The sequence below is a fragment of the Lichenostomus cassidix genome, chromosome 1, assembly GCF_008360975.1.
Source record: "Lichenostomus cassidix isolate B80296 chromosome 1, HeHo_3.0, whole genome shotgun sequence".
In the NCBI taxonomy this organism is placed as follows: domain Eukaryota; kingdom Metazoa; phylum Chordata; class Aves; order Passeriformes; family Meliphagidae; genus Lichenostomus; species Lichenostomus cassidix.
In genome coordinates, this window is record NC_139479.1 from 74,612,733 (window position 1) to 74,633,134 (window position 20,402).

At 34.5% G+C, this 20,402-nt stretch overlaps 1 protein-coding gene across 3 annotated transcripts in view; it reads right to left on the reverse strand.

Moving 5' to 3' along the window:
* The window catches only part of DYNC2H1 (dynein cytoplasmic 2 heavy chain 1), a 151,654-nt gene that overhangs the window by 58,934 nt on the left and 72,318 nt on the right, over window positions 1-20,402 (reverse strand). For all 3 annotated transcript variants that reach the window (XM_085064244.1, XM_085064253.1, XM_085064238.1), the window contains exons 71-80: window positions 19,129-19,194; window positions 17,022-17,072; window positions 14,881-14,958; window positions 13,559-13,690; window positions 12,124-12,196; window positions 9,294-9,454; window positions 7,259-7,384; window positions 4,464-4,574; window positions 2,549-2,704; window positions 524-599 (exon numbers count right to left, since the gene is read on the reverse strand). In XM_085064244.1, coding sequence (XP_084920370.1) covers window positions 524-599; window positions 2,549-2,704; window positions 4,464-4,574; window positions 7,259-7,384; window positions 9,294-9,454; window positions 12,124-12,196; window positions 13,559-13,690; window positions 14,881-14,958; window positions 17,022-17,072; window positions 19,129-19,194 — 1,030 coding nt within the window. The remainder of the gene's footprint in view (window positions 1-523; window positions 600-2,548; window positions 2,705-4,463; window positions 4,575-7,258; window positions 7,385-9,293; window positions 9,455-12,123; window positions 12,197-13,558; window positions 13,691-14,880; window positions 14,959-17,021; window positions 17,073-19,128; window positions 19,195-20,402) is intronic.

Sequence of the window (20,402 nt, forward strand, 5' to 3'; positions counted from 1 at the left end):
CATTTAAGTAAAGGATTGTAAATTATCTCTACATATCAGTTCCTAACTTTCCGTTGAAATGATACAAAATACAAAGAGTTAAAAAAAATTACCTTTACCATAGTAACTAATATTAAGAAATTCCTACTTTGCTTAACAGAACAATGAAGTGAGTCTATCTAATACTGAGTTTCAATATGAAGAATTATTTCATATTCAATAAATGTTCAATTCATTTATTTAATATTTAGAGGAGCTCAGACTGGGAAGGAATGGAGACAAAAGACTTCATCTTCCAGGCAGCCCTGTATTTCCTATTTGTTCCTCTGGAGTCAGGAAGCTGAGCAGAATACTTCTTGGGCACCAAGAAATTATTAGTTTACCCAATCACCCAAAAATGGATTTATGATTCACCCTGTTTTTCTAGTTTTGCTTACTGGTGATGAGCTCTACAGCATCTCCACTCTTACATGAGTTTTGTAGAAAGATAAAGTTCTTCATGCAACACCCCTACCAATGCAACTTTCCTTAAGAAGTGACTTACCCTCAAAGAGTCTATCAATAATGTCAAAACCAGCACGGAGATCAGACAAAGAAAATTCATAAAACTTGGTCCAACCCTGACATGAAAAGAAACCCAAAGAATTTAATTAGTCACACAATGATGATCATGCAGTAAAATATCAGTGTCGTGGTTACTGAATGCTGTGTAATACTTAATGAAAAAAGAAACAACCTGTGTCCTCCAAAGTGCATTTTTTGAGTCAATAGAGATAGTATTTAAAAAAAATCAGTTTAACAGTGCATTTCATTTGATATACTTAAACAAACCAGAATCCACTGAGTATGAAATATGTAAACTTAAGGTTATTTTATTTCCTATCAATATTTAGTTCAACTAAAACTTGCTGACATCTGTGACTAGATCATGCATTGAATTACAATTTTATTTCTGAGAGCCTCTTTGTATTTCAGTATACAGACAGTATTTTCATAAACAGGACTGATTCTTCAAACATATTCTTTAATACACTCTCATAATCTTACTCCTTAATTCATGTCACTTCTCTTCTGACTAAAAATATTTATCAATTACTGCTACTATTACCATAAAAATGCTGACCACCATATGCATTTTTTAATCATTTGCAGTTTGTACCTCCTTTTTATTTTTGTGGCATTACTCTTTACATAGCAGGAATGCGTACTGTGTATGTAATTCTTCCAAAAAGCTTTTAGTGTAAATGGATAAGTTTAAATAAATATTGATATATGACAAAGAATAGAGGAAATCCAGATCTCAAAGGTATGTCCTGTTGCTCTATCTTCTCATGGTTGTACTTCTGCACACCTTTTCATATCATAGCAGCAGTGCATATGATTCATGATGAGAAATGCAAATGTGTCAGACAACATGCACATGGTCCAGTGAGATGGATACAGCCTGAGGTCAAGACTGCAGCTGCTCCACAGATCACAATAAACGATCAGCCAGCCACCCTGGAGGTCATATATTGGAAAGATGCTCCTAACAGTATTCATGTTGGGGTTTTTGGACAGATCTGTACCCAAAACAACTCAAAATTCATTATAAAATACAAGAGCTTCTACTTGAGATTGTCTACAGTCGATCAGTGTTAGAAACTGGTAATCTTGAGATATAAACCCATCACTGTCTGCACATTTGTGCAGTGGAACTAAAGAAAAAGCACCAATCTAATCTTGTATTACTTGAAAAATTAATGCCAAATGAACATGAATCTGAACAAGAACAAAGGAGAATTCCTGTGTCAGTTTAATACTTTAAATATTTTCACCTATTGTACTTCTTGAACACCATATTCAAAAGCCTCTTACTGCAAAAGGCAAACAACCTTAAGAAAATAATGAAGTCAAAACTAACAAAAAACTACCAAATATTCCAGGTTATGCCAGATCAAATCCTTCGGATGACACAGTAATTTCACATCTAGTGCAAATAGAATAATATAAACAAGACATATAGCAGTTTGTTGCTCGGTTTAATTTAAGCATCTGCAGCCCCAAAAAAAAAAAAGTTTACTTTAAACAATAATTTAGCTAAGGAAAAAACACATCTCTGAAAATCATTATAACTCTCACAAGAAATTAACAATTTCCCTTATAACTCCTTCTCCTTGAAGGAGTTTGTATGAAGAAAGAATAGACAATGTCATTTCCTCCTTCCCATTAGTGTCTCTTTTCTCACGTTTCACATTCAATTGTGTTTCAGTAATATCTTTTCCTGTCCCAAGCAAACAGAATTCCCAGAATCTTTTCCATGGGACCCCACTTCTGCATCAGTATCACTTAGTACATGAATCACAAAATAACCCCATGCAGGCAGGAGCAATTTTCAGAGGGACAGGAACTGAGGTTACCAAGATCTTATTTTGCAATGAATTCAGAGACAATAAAGGCAGGCACCAGAAATACCCAAGTTTTTCTCATTTCAGAATACGACCCAACGTATATGTGATGAAAAATACTTCCAAGTATAAATGCTAATAAATTGGGTAAATTTTTTTAAAGATAGCAAATAAAATATTACCTGAGGGATATAATTTCTTCGTTCTTGGCATACAGCATGAAACCATGCTAAACAAAAGAGAGAATGTGCTCGAGACAAATTTCCCTTTTTGTTGATTTGCTCTGGTGTCCAAGATTCATAAGTTCGCAAGAGATTCTTTTTGAGGCCTGGAGGTGCCTGCATTGGAAAGAAAAACACTGTTCTAGACAGAAAACCTTATATTTTATGTGCTATTTTCTTAAATTATAACCTAAAATTTATAACAATGAAACAACAAACAGCACTAAATAGAATAAAATTTAACAATAGAAGAAAGTTGTTTGTAATAAATGGCCTAACTTCTATACTGAAAATAACTTCAACACACTGAAGGAAATGGTTACCAGGTAACCAGGATTGACTGATAGGGCTGTCCTACACAAAAAGAACTTAGTGAAAGAATAGTACTCTAATAAAATACACCAGCATAAATTAAATGTATCCGTTTTCAAACAAAAGAACCTTTTTTCTGATTTACAAGCTCAACTCTTGCTTTATGCCATCACCACACTCTGTTAGCTAGCATATAGATATGGTATATATATATGACAAAATACCAGTTCTCTGAGGTAGTGGTAGGTAATGTTCACAACCACTATAAATAACTGCATTTAAGTTGTCTATAATAACAGAAATTACAGTGCTTAAAAGTAAAAACAATGGGATACTCAGCCATTCGCAAATTATTTGCAAGTCTGAAGGCAAACATAAATTTTAAAGATATTTAATTTTGTGTTCCTAAGAATGTTCTTTGTTCTTTCATTCTTTTGAAAAATGGCTGATAGTGTTTCCATAAGACTACCATAGTTATCTATCATAGCTTCTGATAAATAATTGCAAAATACTGTTGTAAATTTACCTTTTTTTTCAATATTTGTATCTTCATTGGTAACATTCTACGTACACTGGAACATACTATAACCATATAATAATCAAATATCATTTGCCAAATCATTGGCTATCTTTGTTCTTTCATGGTAAGAACATATTTACTACAATTGGAAAGGAAACAAAAGTATTTAGAATATCGCGTTTGTGCAAAGTTCCAATTATTCCGAAGATAGTGGGATGAGTAACACAGTCCTGCAGTTTCTGTACCATTGAAGACCATAATATAAGCAAGAAGGTACTCCAAAACCTTAAAACTACCTGCAGTCAGTATAAAAGTGTAACAATTTCAGCTTCTTGAAAGTCAGCAACATTGGAGCCTAAAGGGTCGGAGTTTCTTGGATCAGCTGCAAGCAAAATCTTCACACTCCTTTACAAATGGAAGACTTAGGAGCACTCCTATTGATGATTTCCATATTGGACATTACTGCTTAAGTGAATTCATGATTAGACTACTTCCAATCAGTTGGAGGAATATGGTCCAAATTATTCCTTAAGCTGAGCTGTTTCAAATGCAAAGCTCTCAATTTTGAGTAAAGGCTTTTAACTGTATGTTCTGCTACATGGGAGGAGAGCCATTTTTGTTGAAAGGGTTCAGGGAATATAAAGCTATGGGACCAAAATGGAAAATAAGGGAGAAAAAGTAGGATTCTGTAATCTTCAGATGAGGATATCTATCAAGAAGGAGAAATACTTTGGTTTCCATTCGTGTAATAGCACCTGTGTAGGTTTTTGCTTTTATGAATCATTGATTAAATGCACAAAAGATTTTGGAGCACAAAACAGAACCACTACTTCCCCCATCTAAATTCATTTTTAGTTCATACTTTCAACTGAAAAAAGCGTCTAGGAAAAAAATAATTTTTCAAGCTAAATTAACTGTATTTTTTGCATTATATTTAATTGAAATATAGGGTAAAACCAGTTATTCTACCTAAATATATAGTTTGCTATACATCAGGTTCATTCAATGTAAGAATCTAATGAAAGCTTTCCAAACAGATCTTACTTCATAAGTTATTTTCAGACTTGATTGAAGCAAAATCGGAGTAAATTTTGGATGAACTTCAGTAGTAAGCCAAAGACGAAAGTTTGGTTGAGGATGTAATGTATTCAGTTCCTATTAAAGAGATGAGGCACAGGCATTGAGGTGTTTTGGGTTTTTTTAACATATATAAAACAGTATTTACAAAACTGTAATATCCTGGATTAGAAAGTTAGGCTTATCTAAAAAATCTAGTTGCTTTTACACATAAGGTTATAGTTGTGTTGCCTCCACCCAGTTTATATCACTGCTGTGCTCAAATTCAAAGTTCATCCTAGCTGTGTCAAAATATTTCCACCTTTTCCATAGATACTAAATTCATCACATAAAAATATAGATCACTTCTTTACTTCTTTTAAGTATAAAAACACCAGAAGGCTACATCAAAAATTATGAACACTTGCAATGTGGGCTGCATATCAACAACAGATCTCAATGACTTTCAACACCAGTATAGCTATTTAATTTCTTTTTATTCAAGTGTTTGTTGCATGAAAACTTCATGTATCCCGATTCATAGAAAATTGAAGATTGGAAAACTAAGTTCTAAGAGAAATACTGTTGAAAGTTATTTAAAATATAAAGGCTTCACAAAAATATGTAATTATTGAATATATGGAAACTCACTGCTGGTGATTTAGGCTCAACTGAAACCCACATATTTGCCGTGGAAGACACCAAAGTTGCCTGACAAGTGGTTTCAGAACTATGTCAACAGTTTTGTGTGTGTGTGTTGGAAGAAACATAGCTCAAAAAACTCTGAAGAGATTTTCTCACAATCCACTCATTTTGATAATCTCCAGAGTATAATTATTATCATTTTGTTTTCAGTGTTTTTAGTAAAGAAAAAAATCTGAAAAACTGTTACTGGTTCAGCTATTTAAGCAAAATGACAACTACAGCTGGTACCTAGAATCATGGAATTGTGGAGCTTGGAAGCCTCTCGCCCTATTATGGGACACCACTGAAAAGGGTCTGACTCGGTCCCCTGTACTCTTTCCCAACACAAAATAATGATTCCTCCCGTGGCTTCTCTTTCCCAAGTTGAACAGCCTCAGTTCTCTCAGTTTCTCCCTGTTATGATACATGCTCCAGTTCCTTCATCACCTTTGCAGCCCTTTACTGTACTGGTTCCAGAATGCCCACGTCTCTCTTGTACTGGGTAGGCAAGCACTGGACACAGAACTCCAGATGTGCCTCATCAGTGCTGAGCAGAGAAGGATGACGTCCCTCCACCTGCTGGCAACACTGCCTAAAACAGCCCAGGATGCCAGTGGTCTTTGCTACAAGGTCTTTTCTGCCAAGCAGCTTTTCAGCCATTTCATCCCCAGATTGTCTGGGTGGCTGGAGTTACTCCTTTCTCATGGGAACTATGTGCCATTTCCCTTTGCTGAACTTCACAAGGTTCCCATCAGCCAACTTCTCCAGTCTGCCAAGGTCCTTTAGAATGAAAGTACACTCATCTGTTGCATCAGTCATTTCCCTCAGTTTTTTACCATCTCTGCTTGCTGAGGATGCACTTTGACCCATTATTCACCTCATTAATTACGATGTTAAACGCTTCCGGCCACAGTAGCAATGCCTAGAGCACAATGCTGATGACTGGCCTCCAACTGGATTTTTTTTATGCTGAAAGAAACCCTTGGAGTAATGCAATTAGGCCAGTTATCAATCTACCTGTGCTAGGGTCCTTACTGAAAGATTGTGACAACTAAATTTCTGTACCTAGATGGAACTGAATTATAAATATGCAGCAGTCTCTTAAGAGGATGCTCAAATGTAAGAATTACATAGTCTCACACTTGCTAATGGTATGCAAAACAGGCAAGGGGATGTGCAGAGTCAAACATCACCAAATCTTAGTCTATATTAAGCTCAGCAGGAAGTTTAACACACACAGTATTATGTTCTTGTGAAAATAATAAGAACCTCCTGACACATATCCATATTTTAATACTTACAAGATCTGAAATTTCGTATTCAGCAAGGAGCTCACAAACATTTCCTTACTGTTGACTGTCTAGTTCAGACAAGATGACACACATCAGTGTTATCTTGCTTTGCCTTTCCATTTTTTCAGAATGGATTATAGGAATGCTAAAGGTACATGCCGCACAGTAACTGCTAGACAGATGACAGACTCCAAGCTCACATCCATGGACTACAATTTACAAAAATCATTGAGAACTGGAAAATTAGGACTGTAGTAACTGTTAAAGGAATTCCATTATTTTCTTCTGACTTGTTTTGAGGATTTCACAGTGATACACATGAAAAGTATATCACATACAATCAATTGTAGTTAGCAAGTTAATGAGTCTACACACCGTGTGTGTTTCTGTATGAGACATTTTAATCTCAAATTAGCAAAAACCTCCTAGTGATTCAGACTCACAAAAAAAGAACTACTAAAAAGAAAGTCCTGGAACTAAGGTGGGAAAAAATAAATATAAGCATACATAGATTCATAGTTCATGAAAAAACACAGGCAGTATCCCCTAAAATACCAGAAGTCCTAACTGGAGCATTTGATCACTAATCATGGTAGAAATACTCTACATTGTATGAAAATAAAGCACACGAAGAAAGGAGCTGCTTAGGTCTGAAGCAGTTCACCTTATTAATGACTGAGAAAACCGCGAAAGTATATTTTTAAACTGGAATTTTAAACATCACCATGGAAATGCCTGAAACGCTTCAGAAATGTTGCATACTAATTTTGTCTGGTTTCCAGTATCATCTTCTCTATTTATGCTCACCTTTTCCAATACAGGAAGCCAAGATGTAACGAGATGCAGGTTCTTCAAACACAGCCATTCTCCATTCTGTGCACATTCTCTTAAAGTCTGAACAGCCAGGTCAGCTTGGCCCTGGCCCATGGCAATCTGAAATGGCAGATAAAGTTGTATCAAGAATCTCTCACACCTCATTTAACCGTTAAATACAAAATCGTGTTTTCAAGTTAGGGTACATACATTAAAAAAAGGAGTGCTAAAGATAAGCAGAATTTTCTCTAATCTGATAGGTTACTTAAGTAGGGAAAAGATTAAGGGAAACAAGTTTTTCTTTGCAACTTATCTAGCCAGAGTTTCTGAGCAAACAACATTATCTCGTCTTTTTATGGAAAAAACCATACATCACTTGGGGACAGTGATGGTATTCCGTAGGAAGTCAAAAAGTAATTTGAATATCAATGACTAAACTGCATTACTGTAGAACTGCAAAAAGAAGAGATAAATGAGAACAAAGTTTCTTTTGACTGGAAGTTAGGAGTACTTCCTTTGAAGAGAAATACTCAATTTTATATTAAGATGACTGAAAACTAAGGCTGCTATATTTCCAGCTGAGATACATGAATAGTTTAACATACACTCCTTTCTTCACTTTTTATAGTACCATATTAGTTCTACCTTAGAATCTATTTGGAAGCTATACATAACAAAAAACCCTGAACAAAACAAGAGGTCTTAGCCAATCTGAAAATAAAGAGGTCTTAGCCAGTCTGAAAGATCTTGTCTTCGCATTATGATTCTATGACTAAATAAAACTGAAATAATTGAAAATAGCCAAAAGAAGACAACTGAAAGTCACCAGCAATATGGCAGCAGATGGCATAAATTTAGCACTCTGTTCTTTATTCCATATGAGAAATAATTCAACAGAGAGGAAAATTCTGATCTTTAATGTGCTTTTCAAATGACATGAGAAAGTGCAGGAAAAAATAATAACAAAATATTCTCATTAGTAGAACAACTTTCAGATTATTTAGTTTTGAGTCCTGATCCTTAAGTAAATACCACACTATGCTACATTTTGAACGTCCAGCATGTAAACGATATTTAAACATGGCAAAGTAAGAAATATACATTCTGCAATGTTCCCAGCTAGATAAGATGGCAGTAGGAACTAAATATTTACAGTTTGATGGGAAAAATATACTATAGCAGTGTATATTCCAGGAAACGATTTCAAGGACTATTTAAAAGCAACACTAAACTTGACATTTTCTATTTCTATGCTAACCAGTGATCACCTAGATAACAACTTCCTCCCCTTAATGTTTCAAATGACCAAAGGAAATAATATCTTACAGAAAGTTATAAAGCATATTGGTACTGTGTATTGGGAATATTAGAAAAACACTTGATTCATAGAATAATTAAAATTGGAATGGATCCTGGAAGGTGTGAAGTCCAATCTCTTGCTTGAAGTAGGGCTAGGTATGAAAGATCAGCCCAGGAGCTAAGGGCTTTGTCCAGTGGATTCTTGGGAACCTTCAAGGATGTAAAATTTCTCAACATATTTTACAGAATTTCAGAAAATGCCTAAGTATTCACAAATGTTGAACACCCAATTTATGTTTTTCTTCTATATTAAAGAAAGAAATACGCAAATCCTATAAGCAGAGGAAATTATGAAGTCTAGTTTTTAGTAGTTTTTGTTGTTTCAACTACTCCACACTAAAAAAGATAATGCTGCAGCATGTATAACAAGTCTCAGCCTAATTTGTTATTTTCCATCCATCTTCTCAGTTTTTCATTCTCCACATTGGAGGAATGCCTCTTGTTTGGATTCTGCTTCTGTGAGGATGACTAATTGCGTCTCTCTTCTCCAGCCCATTTTGCCAATGGAATGAGAAGTTAGGGTCAAGACAGGTGGGAAAAATAAAACAACATGGACACCAAACTATGATTTTACATATTAACTTCCTTGAAAAATGAATTAAAACAGGTATTATTACAGTAAAATTTTACACATTGTGGTTTTTAATCATTACACTTATCTAAGACTGACCTGATAGTAGCACTCAGTATTTCTTTCAACACTGGCAAGTTCCTGCAACTCTTGAGAAGGATCAGCACCAGGAGAAATTATTATCAAGATGGGCTCAATTTCCAGTGTCTCTTTATACAGGCGTTTCATATTCAGAGGTGATGGAGATAATTCTTTTATTCCTATAATTAGAATTACTATTATTATGGAAATAAATGACTACACATGACGGAGTGCTTCAATAACCACTTTAGAGTCCATCTGGCTGTCAAGAGTTCTGTTCAGCAGACACCATAAAACTGGTTTTAAAATGAAGAAAAAATTCCTTACAACATGCAGGTATAAGGCACCCTATATTGATAAAAAAATACACAAGCACAGTGCCTGAATTTCCAGCTTCACAAATATAAACTGCAATCTTTATTTAGAGTGTAGTGTTGAGAAAAGCATACAAAGAGAGAAGAGTGGAATGAGAAGCTATGCTATTTGCTAAAGCTAATTGCAATGTGTATGTCCACATGCAGCACTTCTCTCCTTACTGTCTTGTGAGCCTTAACTATTAGACTTAGATGGTTCTAGGTACTGTGATTACTTATGTCTATTACTTGTTTTAATATACAATTTAAAGGTCTAGAATGTTGACCTAGTATAGGCAAAGCATTTATACATGAGCCAAAGATCTGACCTGTGTATAAGTGTATAATACATTAGTGTTAACCACACATTTTCATGCATCTTTAGACTGGCATTTAACTAGTGAAGTGTTGGGTGCAATGGGAAATCACAATATACAGCTAGACAGAAGAGCCCAAATCAGTGACATCTACGCCACAACTACTAAAAGATGCAACACACACTTCTTGAGGGCACAGTCTGTTTTCAGACTTGAGCTATTGTATATTCCACATAGAACAATATTACATAAGTTGTACCATAGAATCATAGAATGGTTTGTATTTGGACCTCAAAGATCATCTCATTCCAACCCCCTGCCATGGGTAAGGACACTTCTCAGTAGACCAGATTGCTCAGAGCCCTATCTAGCCTGGCCTTGAACACTGTAAGGGATAGGGTATCCACAGTTTCCCTGGGCAATCTGTTCCAGTCCCTCACTACCCTCACAAGAAAGAGTTTCATCCTAATATCTAATTTAAATCTACTCTCTTTCAGCTCAAAGTCATTCCCTTCGTTCTGTTACTACATGGCCTTGTAAAAAGTCCATTTTCAGTTTTCTTGGTGGTCCTTTTGGGTACTGAAAGGCTGCTAACATGGTGGTTCCTGTATAGCATGTAAAATAAAGAAATAAGAATTTCTCAACAGCATAAGTATTACAAAATGCATTCGTAGAAAATTCTTATGAGCCTTATCTTCAAGAGAAATTGTTTTAATCACTCTTCATCCATAAATTTAAAAATATAGGTAAAATATGAGAAAATTTTTAAAAAAGCAATGTCTGGATAAAGCAGAAGTGAAAGGCTTTCTTCTGGAGCATTACAGCTCTTTTGGAACTCATTTTTCTCACAGGACATCAGCCAGACAAGATTGGAACCTTAATGGCTCACCATGTGAAACAATTTGTTTAAGTTGTTTCAGGGCAGGGATACTGAAAAAGACATGGTACAGAAAATATGAAAAAATATTCATATAAGCATGACATCTTTTACTGGTTAGAAAGTGCTAGTTATGATTTCACTGTTCTCACTGATATGCAGGAAAAGATCTGTGGATGATTTGTGGATTATTTACTGGTTTTGAAAATTGAAATAGAGTCAATGGTATTCTGCCTTCCTTGCTGAGGCTGTAGCTTCATTCACCAAAACCATTCCTTTGTGCAGCCTTCCTCCAAGGAACTGGTCCCAAAACAAGCAATTTATGTAATACATTAAGATATGGAAGACAGCAAGCAAGCGAATAAACTTATTCTGCATTCAGGTCTCTGCAGGTTTTTGAGCCACACACACTGCAGATAACTCTTGTCATTTGATTCCAACAGGCAGGGACATTGTCAGCATGTCCCTTGTACACTTACCGTGATCAAAGGATCCTCTCTATCCACTAATAATGTTTGACAGAGAAGCTATACCCTAATGCTGAAAATACCAGTGTGAGTGGCAGATATGGAGTCAATTTTGAGCAACAAATAATGTTGACAGACAGTATAAGGGAGTAACAGAAAGTGACTTTTAAAACTTACAGTGTCCACCCCGATGAGACACTCATGACTGCTAAAAATTGAAGGAAGGCTTTCCTGTGCTGTACTGCAATATTAAGATTATTTGGCATATGGGTTTCAAACTTTGGATACAACAGACTTCAGTGAGGAAACTGACTGTCTAGAGCAAAGAGACAACCATAGCGTTGAGTCACCCTAAATTATGTGTATTTTTAAACAGACAACAAAGAGTATTACAGACCATGAGACAAAAATGACTAAAATTAATAAAATAATCTTTTGAGTGCAATTTATAAAATCGCAAACCTAATGGTTTTTAAATGGTAAATGATATTAAATAAAATATTTTTGGAAAATCTGAGTCTTAAAGAGAGTGCTGCAGTGAAAAACTTGTAGAAAAAGTTATCTTCCTTTCTTAATTACTCCAGTGTTCAATAATTAATTAAAATAATCTGACAGGATTTTTTTTTATGTTTTCAATCACAGCAGAGCATAAACAAAACCATTTTAAAAGCACTTCTAACAAAATATTAGAAGAGCAAAATCAACAAATCCTTTTACAGTGTATTTTCAAATGCTAAAACTTAGTGACTCCATAAGAACTATAAAACAAGAGAAACATAGGACAAAAAAAGATCTTTAATTGTGCAGAAATATGCTGGTGAAAAATTAACTTACCTAGGGTTTTACATGCAAAAAGAGCCATGGCACTCTGTAGCCTGTCTGGTCTGACAGCCTGGACCACCAGTACCTTAAAATAAAATATATTCAGGGGAGATGACTTTATATAGTGACAATTTAAAATGCAAGACTCTTCTAAGAAGGCTGAATTCTTTGAATTTATCTAAAGTACAAAGTTATTTTCTCTGAATATATAGAGCTATCTTATCATCCCTTTCCAAGATAATCTACGGTAATCGTTCTTTTGTAAGTAGCTTGTTCTATCAATAGAATCAGAAGATAGATCTATACCTAATGTCTATTTGTAAGCTACAAACTTTTCTACAATGTTTTAGAAAAAAGTAGCTATGTGGGTAGCTAGAATGACAGAAAGCAAACTTAGCTTTATAGTAGTAATTTAAATTCTATGCACGTATATAGGCAGCAAAGTCCTGCTTGGAATAGTAATATTTCTGGTTTCAGCTCAAACTAATTTATGGGTGGTGCATCAGTCTAACCATGTAGTTTCAGTATATTTCATCAACAGAAACATTCTTAATATTTTCTGTACAAGAAACAAGATATACTGATCATTCTAGATTTACTTTCCTATAAATGCAGACATTTTCTATAAACACACTGCACACATAAGAAGTGCTCTCAGCATTTCATTGAACCAAATATGACTCAGACAAATTTCCTTCCAAAATGGTTTGTTCCTAAATTCCATGCATGCTATTTCAGAAATTTTCCTCCTCCACAAAAAACTCCAAATAGACAGTTGCTAAAAGCCTATCAACATGAAACTACGTTGTCTAATACCCCATTCTGTCTCTGGATTTTTTTATGCAAAGTAATTTCAAAAGTAAAATCACAGATCATTTGAGATTAAGTAACAACACCTTTTCTTCCATAAGCACAACAGTGATTATATTTTTCTCTTCCAGTGGAAAAGAACCCTTGGGTTGAGGAAGGAACTTGCCTTTCCCATATTCTTCCTGAGCTCTTTATCACTGGATTTTCAAGAAGTCATTTTTCATTACTTCTATTATAAAGAAACAGAAGCTGCTACTGCATTTTGTTGTTTTCAGTCAGATGTGTGAGTTTGCACAAGCTGACAAGTAACAAAGAAATCACGAAAGAATTTTAATACCTATTCATAAAATTAATTCTGTGTGTATTTCTAAATAAAATTTAAAGAATATTTTCTAAAGAAAATTATTAGTTTACAGAGTATGCTCAGTTGCAGCTAATATACCAACACTGAAAAGACTCAGATAACAGAGAAATAATATGCATTACAGTAAAAAAAAAAATTATCCTTTGACTAAAAAAACTACTTAAACTGTAAGACAGTGTAGATACTGTCACTGCTTATGATTCAACCAGGCCTGGAGGTAAAATTTACTTTCAGTGCTGAATTCATCATTAATATAATGAATGAAAAGATTACCTGCTGAAATAAGGAAATTCTTTTTGCAACAGAAGATGGAAAGTCTTGTTCACATATAGAGCTCTGAGAAAAAGCATGCCACAGACTTTCATCTTCAAAGCAAAGTGTCTGATAGAGTCCTGGGAGAGAAATCTACAAAACAAATAGTGGAGATTTAACTACAAAGAAAAATAGCCATTTGGACATGTTATATTTTGATTAATTTCCAAATACCATTATGACCACTACTTGTGCAAATCACAAAATTGAATTTTATCCTTGGTGTTAGGGAAGGAAAGAGTGCATTTTAAAATTAACCATTTGTTTGCCTATTCCCCAGAAAGACTAAATCTGTATTTGCACTATAATTTTGGTTTTATACCTTAAGGTTCTCTGATTTTAAGCTCTGGGCTCTACCTTTAAGTCCTTTCCTCTAATGATGATCAAGTTCTTTTGCTATCACTACGTGCTACTGATTCACTCAGTTATTCATTTTATGTCTGTTTGTTTGTTTGTTTAAACATCTAACTATCATGCTTTCCACACCATTATTGTGATTGTTCCTGATTCCTGGTTGAAGAGAAATTAAATAGTGAACTCTGGGTTTAGCAAAAAAAGTCCTTGCCAAAGACCAGTCAAGGTTTTTCTTCTTGCTGCTGAGCTACATGCAGGAGGAGAAGAGCCTGAGGCAGAATTTCAATATTAGTATTTTCCTTTAGTTCCATTCAGGATCAAAGGACTTCAATATTGACTGTAGTAGGAGGAACCAATGCAAGAAAATTATTTGTTTTACTTCAATATGAGCAATCACAAACTGTGAAACAGCTGTAAAGATGTACAGAGAAATCTGATGAGGAGAATACTAATTTCTGAATTAACAGTTTATGTCTTTTAATACAATATGATTTATGAAAGCCATTACATAAATAAAATCTGCAACTAAAAATTGTTTGCAACTGTTTCTCTGCCTATTTTTCTAGCTGTAAAAATTGTAGTACCTTTGGTAAACTTATGATATTTTCTAATCTCAGTAAGATAACAGGTTCACTCACACACATTGAAATTCATTATTAGATGAGGTAGAAATATCCATGAAATAGGTTCAGAAAAATGAAATCAAAATAAAAACAAAAAAACCAAAGCAACCAACCAAACAAGCCCTTTTTTTTTTTTGTTTTACAAGTGAGTATATTAAGCCATGGTTTCTAGAAGATGGAATAAGCAACTTAAAATAACAAAATATTTTGATCTGGCAAATACATATTTGAGTATTCAAGTCCAAATTAATATCTGCCAAAAACATAGTCTTTTAAACTTAAATTCAAAGGCAACATGATGTATACCTTCAAAGATGCTACTGCCCAGACTCGGTCTTGTTCTATCCAAGAGGGAATCTGATCACGAGCGCTTCTTTGTGAATCCTTATGGAAGCAAGTTACATCACACATACAAGTTACATACATTTTTGTGGAACACTATATGGAGTAATAAGATCGTGAAACCCATGTTTTAATAAAAATAGCACTCTTAACGGCAACCTGTCTGTCGTCTTTTGCTAAGTTCATAAATGGCGTAACAAAAAAGGTACCAAGAGATTTAAATATTAGATATACTGTTCACATTAACATTTGCTTAGCTACTCAAGCCTGAAAATACTTTGCCATTTAGAGTATCCTTATGAAACACTCAATTATAAGTAGTTTTTCATTAAATACTAGTGACAAAAATTATTTGCTATCTGCATAGCCACTCTGAGCAACTGACTTCAAAAATCAACTCCATTGCACACATTTGCAATCATGAAGACGGTTCTTCACACAAAGGGCAAAACACCACTTCTGAAAATCTCTGCACTGGTAAAATTTGTCCACAGCTCTATTTTCCTGCTTGTTACATGTTTGGCATGGAGGAAATTCTAAGGATGAACAACACTGCTTAAGCTCCAGTGGAATTTCTGTATTCACGATATAATTTTCTATTAAAAGATCTTACAGTACACATTAACCAGTCTGACCAGTCACTTCATGGAAATGTATTTGGATCTCTCAGTCAATGAGCACCTTCAAGAGTAATCTTCAATGTTCAGCAGAAAAAAAAGAAGCCTTCCTGTGAAAGGGTATCTCAGCCATGAGTTACGAAGTCTGAGAAAGAATAAAACTAGGAAACTGGGAAGCAATTGTAGGAGTAAACTTGAGATTGGTCTGCAATATTTAGAACATTCTATTTAGAACTGGGCTGAAGGGCGCATTTGCACAATCTTTCCAAAATCCATGGGTTGTGTGTTAGGTGGGGTGTAGGTAAGACAGGTATTAAATTCCATTGTACAATCAGATCTCACATTGCTTGAAAATGACCTACAGAAAGAACATACTTGAAAATCACCCAGTTCACAGACATTTAATTGAATTAAAAAGACTCCAGAGAGACGAAGGGGGGACTACTGCAGTCACACTGAAATGTAAAGCCAGTAGTAGAGCCATCTAATGGCTAGAGAAACGGGATTTTAAGGATCATTTTAGCAACCAATGCCTGAGAAAACCTAAGTAATACATTGTATTTTAAATAAGTTGCCACTTCTCCCAGCATGCATGTGAACACAGTTGCTCTCATGAATATTCTAAAATCAAGGTACTCAAGCTGGTCATTGTCTTGTACCACTCAATGTAAATGACACCCTGATAGATATTTAAACAAGGCTCTAGGTCTTTAAAAGTACTCATGAATGATGACAAATGTAGCTGAGCCTGAAGGCAGAAAAGAGCAGAAGAGGCAAAGACTGAGCTCATGCTTCCTGACTGTGCTCATGTTTGCTAAAAACAACTTCTAAAATCTTTGCCAAAATATTTGGCTCAAAGAAGGGCTATAATGGGCAATATTATGGAAAGCTTAGCTTTTCTCTCTACCCTTTTCTACTGGAATGTTATGTTAATAGTATACGGATTTAATATAAGTGAAAGACACTTAGTAAACTACAGCATGCTTGGTCAGGCATGCAAAGAAAGCATCACAAGCTTGCTTAGCTACCTAGGAAAATATATAAATACATCTCCAGATATAGAACCCTTGACACTGAGGAAAAAAGCAACTCAAAGCTAGCAAAGTGTGAGGATAATTTCATTAATCCATACAAAAAGTACAACTCATACATGACTCTGGGAAACAGAGAAATTCAGAAACACTGATTTTAGTTACAGAAGAGGGCTGAAAACATCCTCAAAAATGCAATTACAAATTGTCACTCCAGTAACAGAAAAATAAAAGAAAATATGCAACAAAGGCAAAAAAGTTATTCAAATTAGAAAATTACTTGCCATGTTCAAAATTAAAAAAAAAATTATATTTCTTTATTACTATGTGAACAGTTACTTGTTTCTTTAATGTATGAATACAATTAATTAAACAACATAGGAAGAATACAACTTTAACTTTTCAGGATTAAAGTAAATGTTCCTTATTTTTAAATATGCAAATAAATGTAGCTTACTGATTTTTTGATGGTGTCTCCAATGATCACACCTGTAAAGGTCTCCCATTCCTGGTGGGAATAAATTAACAACTCGGATAAGTCACAAGACATCTTTAAGAATAGAGATTAATATGTAGCAGCATGTAGACAAAGCAGGAAACTAAACAAATCAAATCCTAGATTCTGAAAGAGTTCCAAGACATTTTTTAAATGCCAGGTGATGCCACCAGAATGTACTTCCTTTTGCAGAATCCAAGCTACATGACTGCAGTGCTTCGTAAGAAAAAGAAGCAAAGAGGAAGCTCTATACTTCTCAGCACCCACAGCTTCTACCCAGACTGCCCATCTACAGACTATCAAGACACACAACCTGCCTGGTGGGGCATCAGCAGCCCACTTAGAACAGATAACTACAGAATGCATGATTGAATTTATGATTAAAACTTTTAGACTTGGCATATGTATCCCAGAAGACAGTAGTTAATTGTTTCAAGACAGATTAGACAAGTATTTAAAACCACCAGAAATTACATAATCCTATATTTGGAGGTGGCAAGAAACAAACTAAAAATTCTTCACAAGTACTGAAATTTTGCATAATTAATATCTAGATTCCATGATAAAGATTTTTTCTTAAAGATAATAGCAACATTAGAAATTTTAAAGTCAATTGACTAAGAGCAATACTGCTGATTCAAACCCCAGCATAAGTTTTTGCACTCATCAATCTGCATCTTGAAACAACTCCCTCTTTCAGTTACAAACTGATGCACATCTCCCAGTTACAAAGAAAATGCTTGGCACAAAAAATGAATGGAGTAGTTTTTGGTTTGTGCAATATTGTTATGAAGAAAAGCAGAAAGAAAAGCAGAAGTATAATATACAGAGACATAGAAAACTACCTCAGAAAAATCTATACCTATTGATTCAGAAAGAGAATGTCCCTATTATGAACCAAGGCATTCTATAGTATATTGTTGAAGTTGTACTATAAATTTCATATCACTATGCAAAAAAAATGTAAGTGCAGAAGGCTGAATTCTTCTGGGACATAGAATACCATATTTTCTAGCAGCATAATAAGCAACTCCTAGTCTCATCACATTAAAAGCTTTAGAAGAAATAATTTTAAAAGAATAACCACTTCTGCTTAATTTTCTTCACTAAGAATTTTGCACAAGCACTCTTCTCTTAACAATTTAATTAAAATAACTTCTACCTTTCAGAGAAGTAAAAAACTTGATATTATTTGCTTGTGTTCACTCTTGAGTTTCAGATACTGAAGGAATATGCATTATATATAACCTAGATTGAGCTGTCTAAGAGCTCTAATAGCTGATAGAAATGCATGCTAAACAATAGAAACCAACACACAGGGCTGTATTTACAAACACTTAAGAAGCCAGGATTTAATTTAGTCAGGAAACTGTGTGTAGGTTGCTGCCTTCATGACTTTTGAAACTGGAGAAAGACACAGCAAAATATTTTCAGAAGCTCAAACAAAATAACAAATATGAAATAGGGAACTTCAGATAATGAAGAGCAGCCAGGATATATTTCTACTAACAAAATAAGTTACGTTTATGAGGCCACATCACTGCAGAAAGACTGGGATTTCATTTTGTCAATCCATATGACTACAGCAAAACTACTCTTCATTCATAATGTTGGAAGGCTCCAACCAACTTTTTTTGAACCTTGTACATTAAGTTCACATCCTCCATATAATCAAGTTCCATTACTTCCTTCAAGTGTATTATCTCATTTTTACCTTTACCTCTATAATAGACTCTCCTCTATCGAACTGACATCTACTATCATTTGATGTCCCTTCTGGTCTCCAGCTTCTAGTACAGAGAGCCCTAGTTTTGCCTCGCCATTCCATGTAGGTACTTTAGATAATTAAATATGTCTTGACTCAGGATAATCAGCCATGTTTCAGCAATTGTACTCAGTCAATTATGCATACTGTTTCACTGCAGACAGATTTTATAAGATTAATCTGACTTCACTGCAGACAACTACATCGAAGTCCTACGCTTACTGACAAAAACTTTATCTACTTATTTACTCTTCATATTAAGTTAAAGTAAAATACTTGGGGATTTTCTTCTCTAGCACTTACATTCTCTTGAAAAAGTTCAGGGTGCATTCCTCGTACAAAATGTAGAGCAAACATTAGCTGATCAGCCTGAAATAAAAGCAGTAAAAATGTATTAACACGCTCAGAAAAATTACCTTTCTGCTTTTTCTCATAAGTAACATTTCATTTAAAAAACACATCTAATTCCATAGTAATGATTAATGACATAAATCCTAATGCAAAACTGCAACATTTTGACAAATTAACAGGAAAGGTGGGCCAGTTCCAGTGCTCATGTAAATTTCTTGGCACCATTTCATTTAGTAGCATACATGAAGACTATATACGTAAACACAAATAAAAACCACAGACAGACAAACTCATTCTTCCCAATTCTAACATGCTTCAAAAGGTATACATTTTTGTGAAGACACTAGTAAAACCTCAGTGTCACAGCAATCTTCAAAAATTTCGATGGATAAAATGAAGAATTAGCAGTGAATTGTTGATAGTGTGAAGAGTTTACCTGTTCTTTCCATTATTAAAATAAAATAGTAAGATGGAAGGACCATTAGGTTGAAGTTGCACAGTAACACACTTTCAGTATTTTCTAAACTCCAATCTGATCATACTTTAAATCTTTCCTACTAGAAACCTCTTCTCTGCTTTGCATTTGAACTCTCTACTCTTTTCTTACATATAAAAATATCTGCCTTCCATATTCACAAAATGTAGTGACTTAGTGGAAGGCTTCACATACTCATGACTTCAAAGACATATATTAAGCATTATGAGACTATTTCATGAGAATCCACGTGAACTTTGATTAACAAAACCCCTTAGAAATAACTGCTACCACTGTACCCTCAACATAATATTGCTAGACTGGGGACAGGGAGAGGAGGTGGTGTAAAATTTTCAAGATCTCTCCATTTTCACAGATCAAACTACAGACTTGGGTGATTTGTACTGCTCAAACCACATATGCAGACCTATGCACTCTTCAGCCTGGTGCTATGAGAAAAGAGACCTCTTGTTATAACAGTGCCATGTGAAAATAAAAACTTTAACTAAAAATGAAAGGCATATCTTCGTTAGGTTTTCAGTAAGAAAGTAAAAAGTGAAAAGACATCTGATTGAAATAAAGAAGAAGTACACTAAGAACATCATATGGAGGAAGAACAAGGAACAGAAAAAAACAAGGTAGGAGGTAGACATTTGGGTCAGGCTGTGAAAAGATAAAGGAGAATATCAGTGTAGGACTTTTAGAAACATATAATCATCTAGGTTGGAAGAGACCATTAAGATAATCAAGT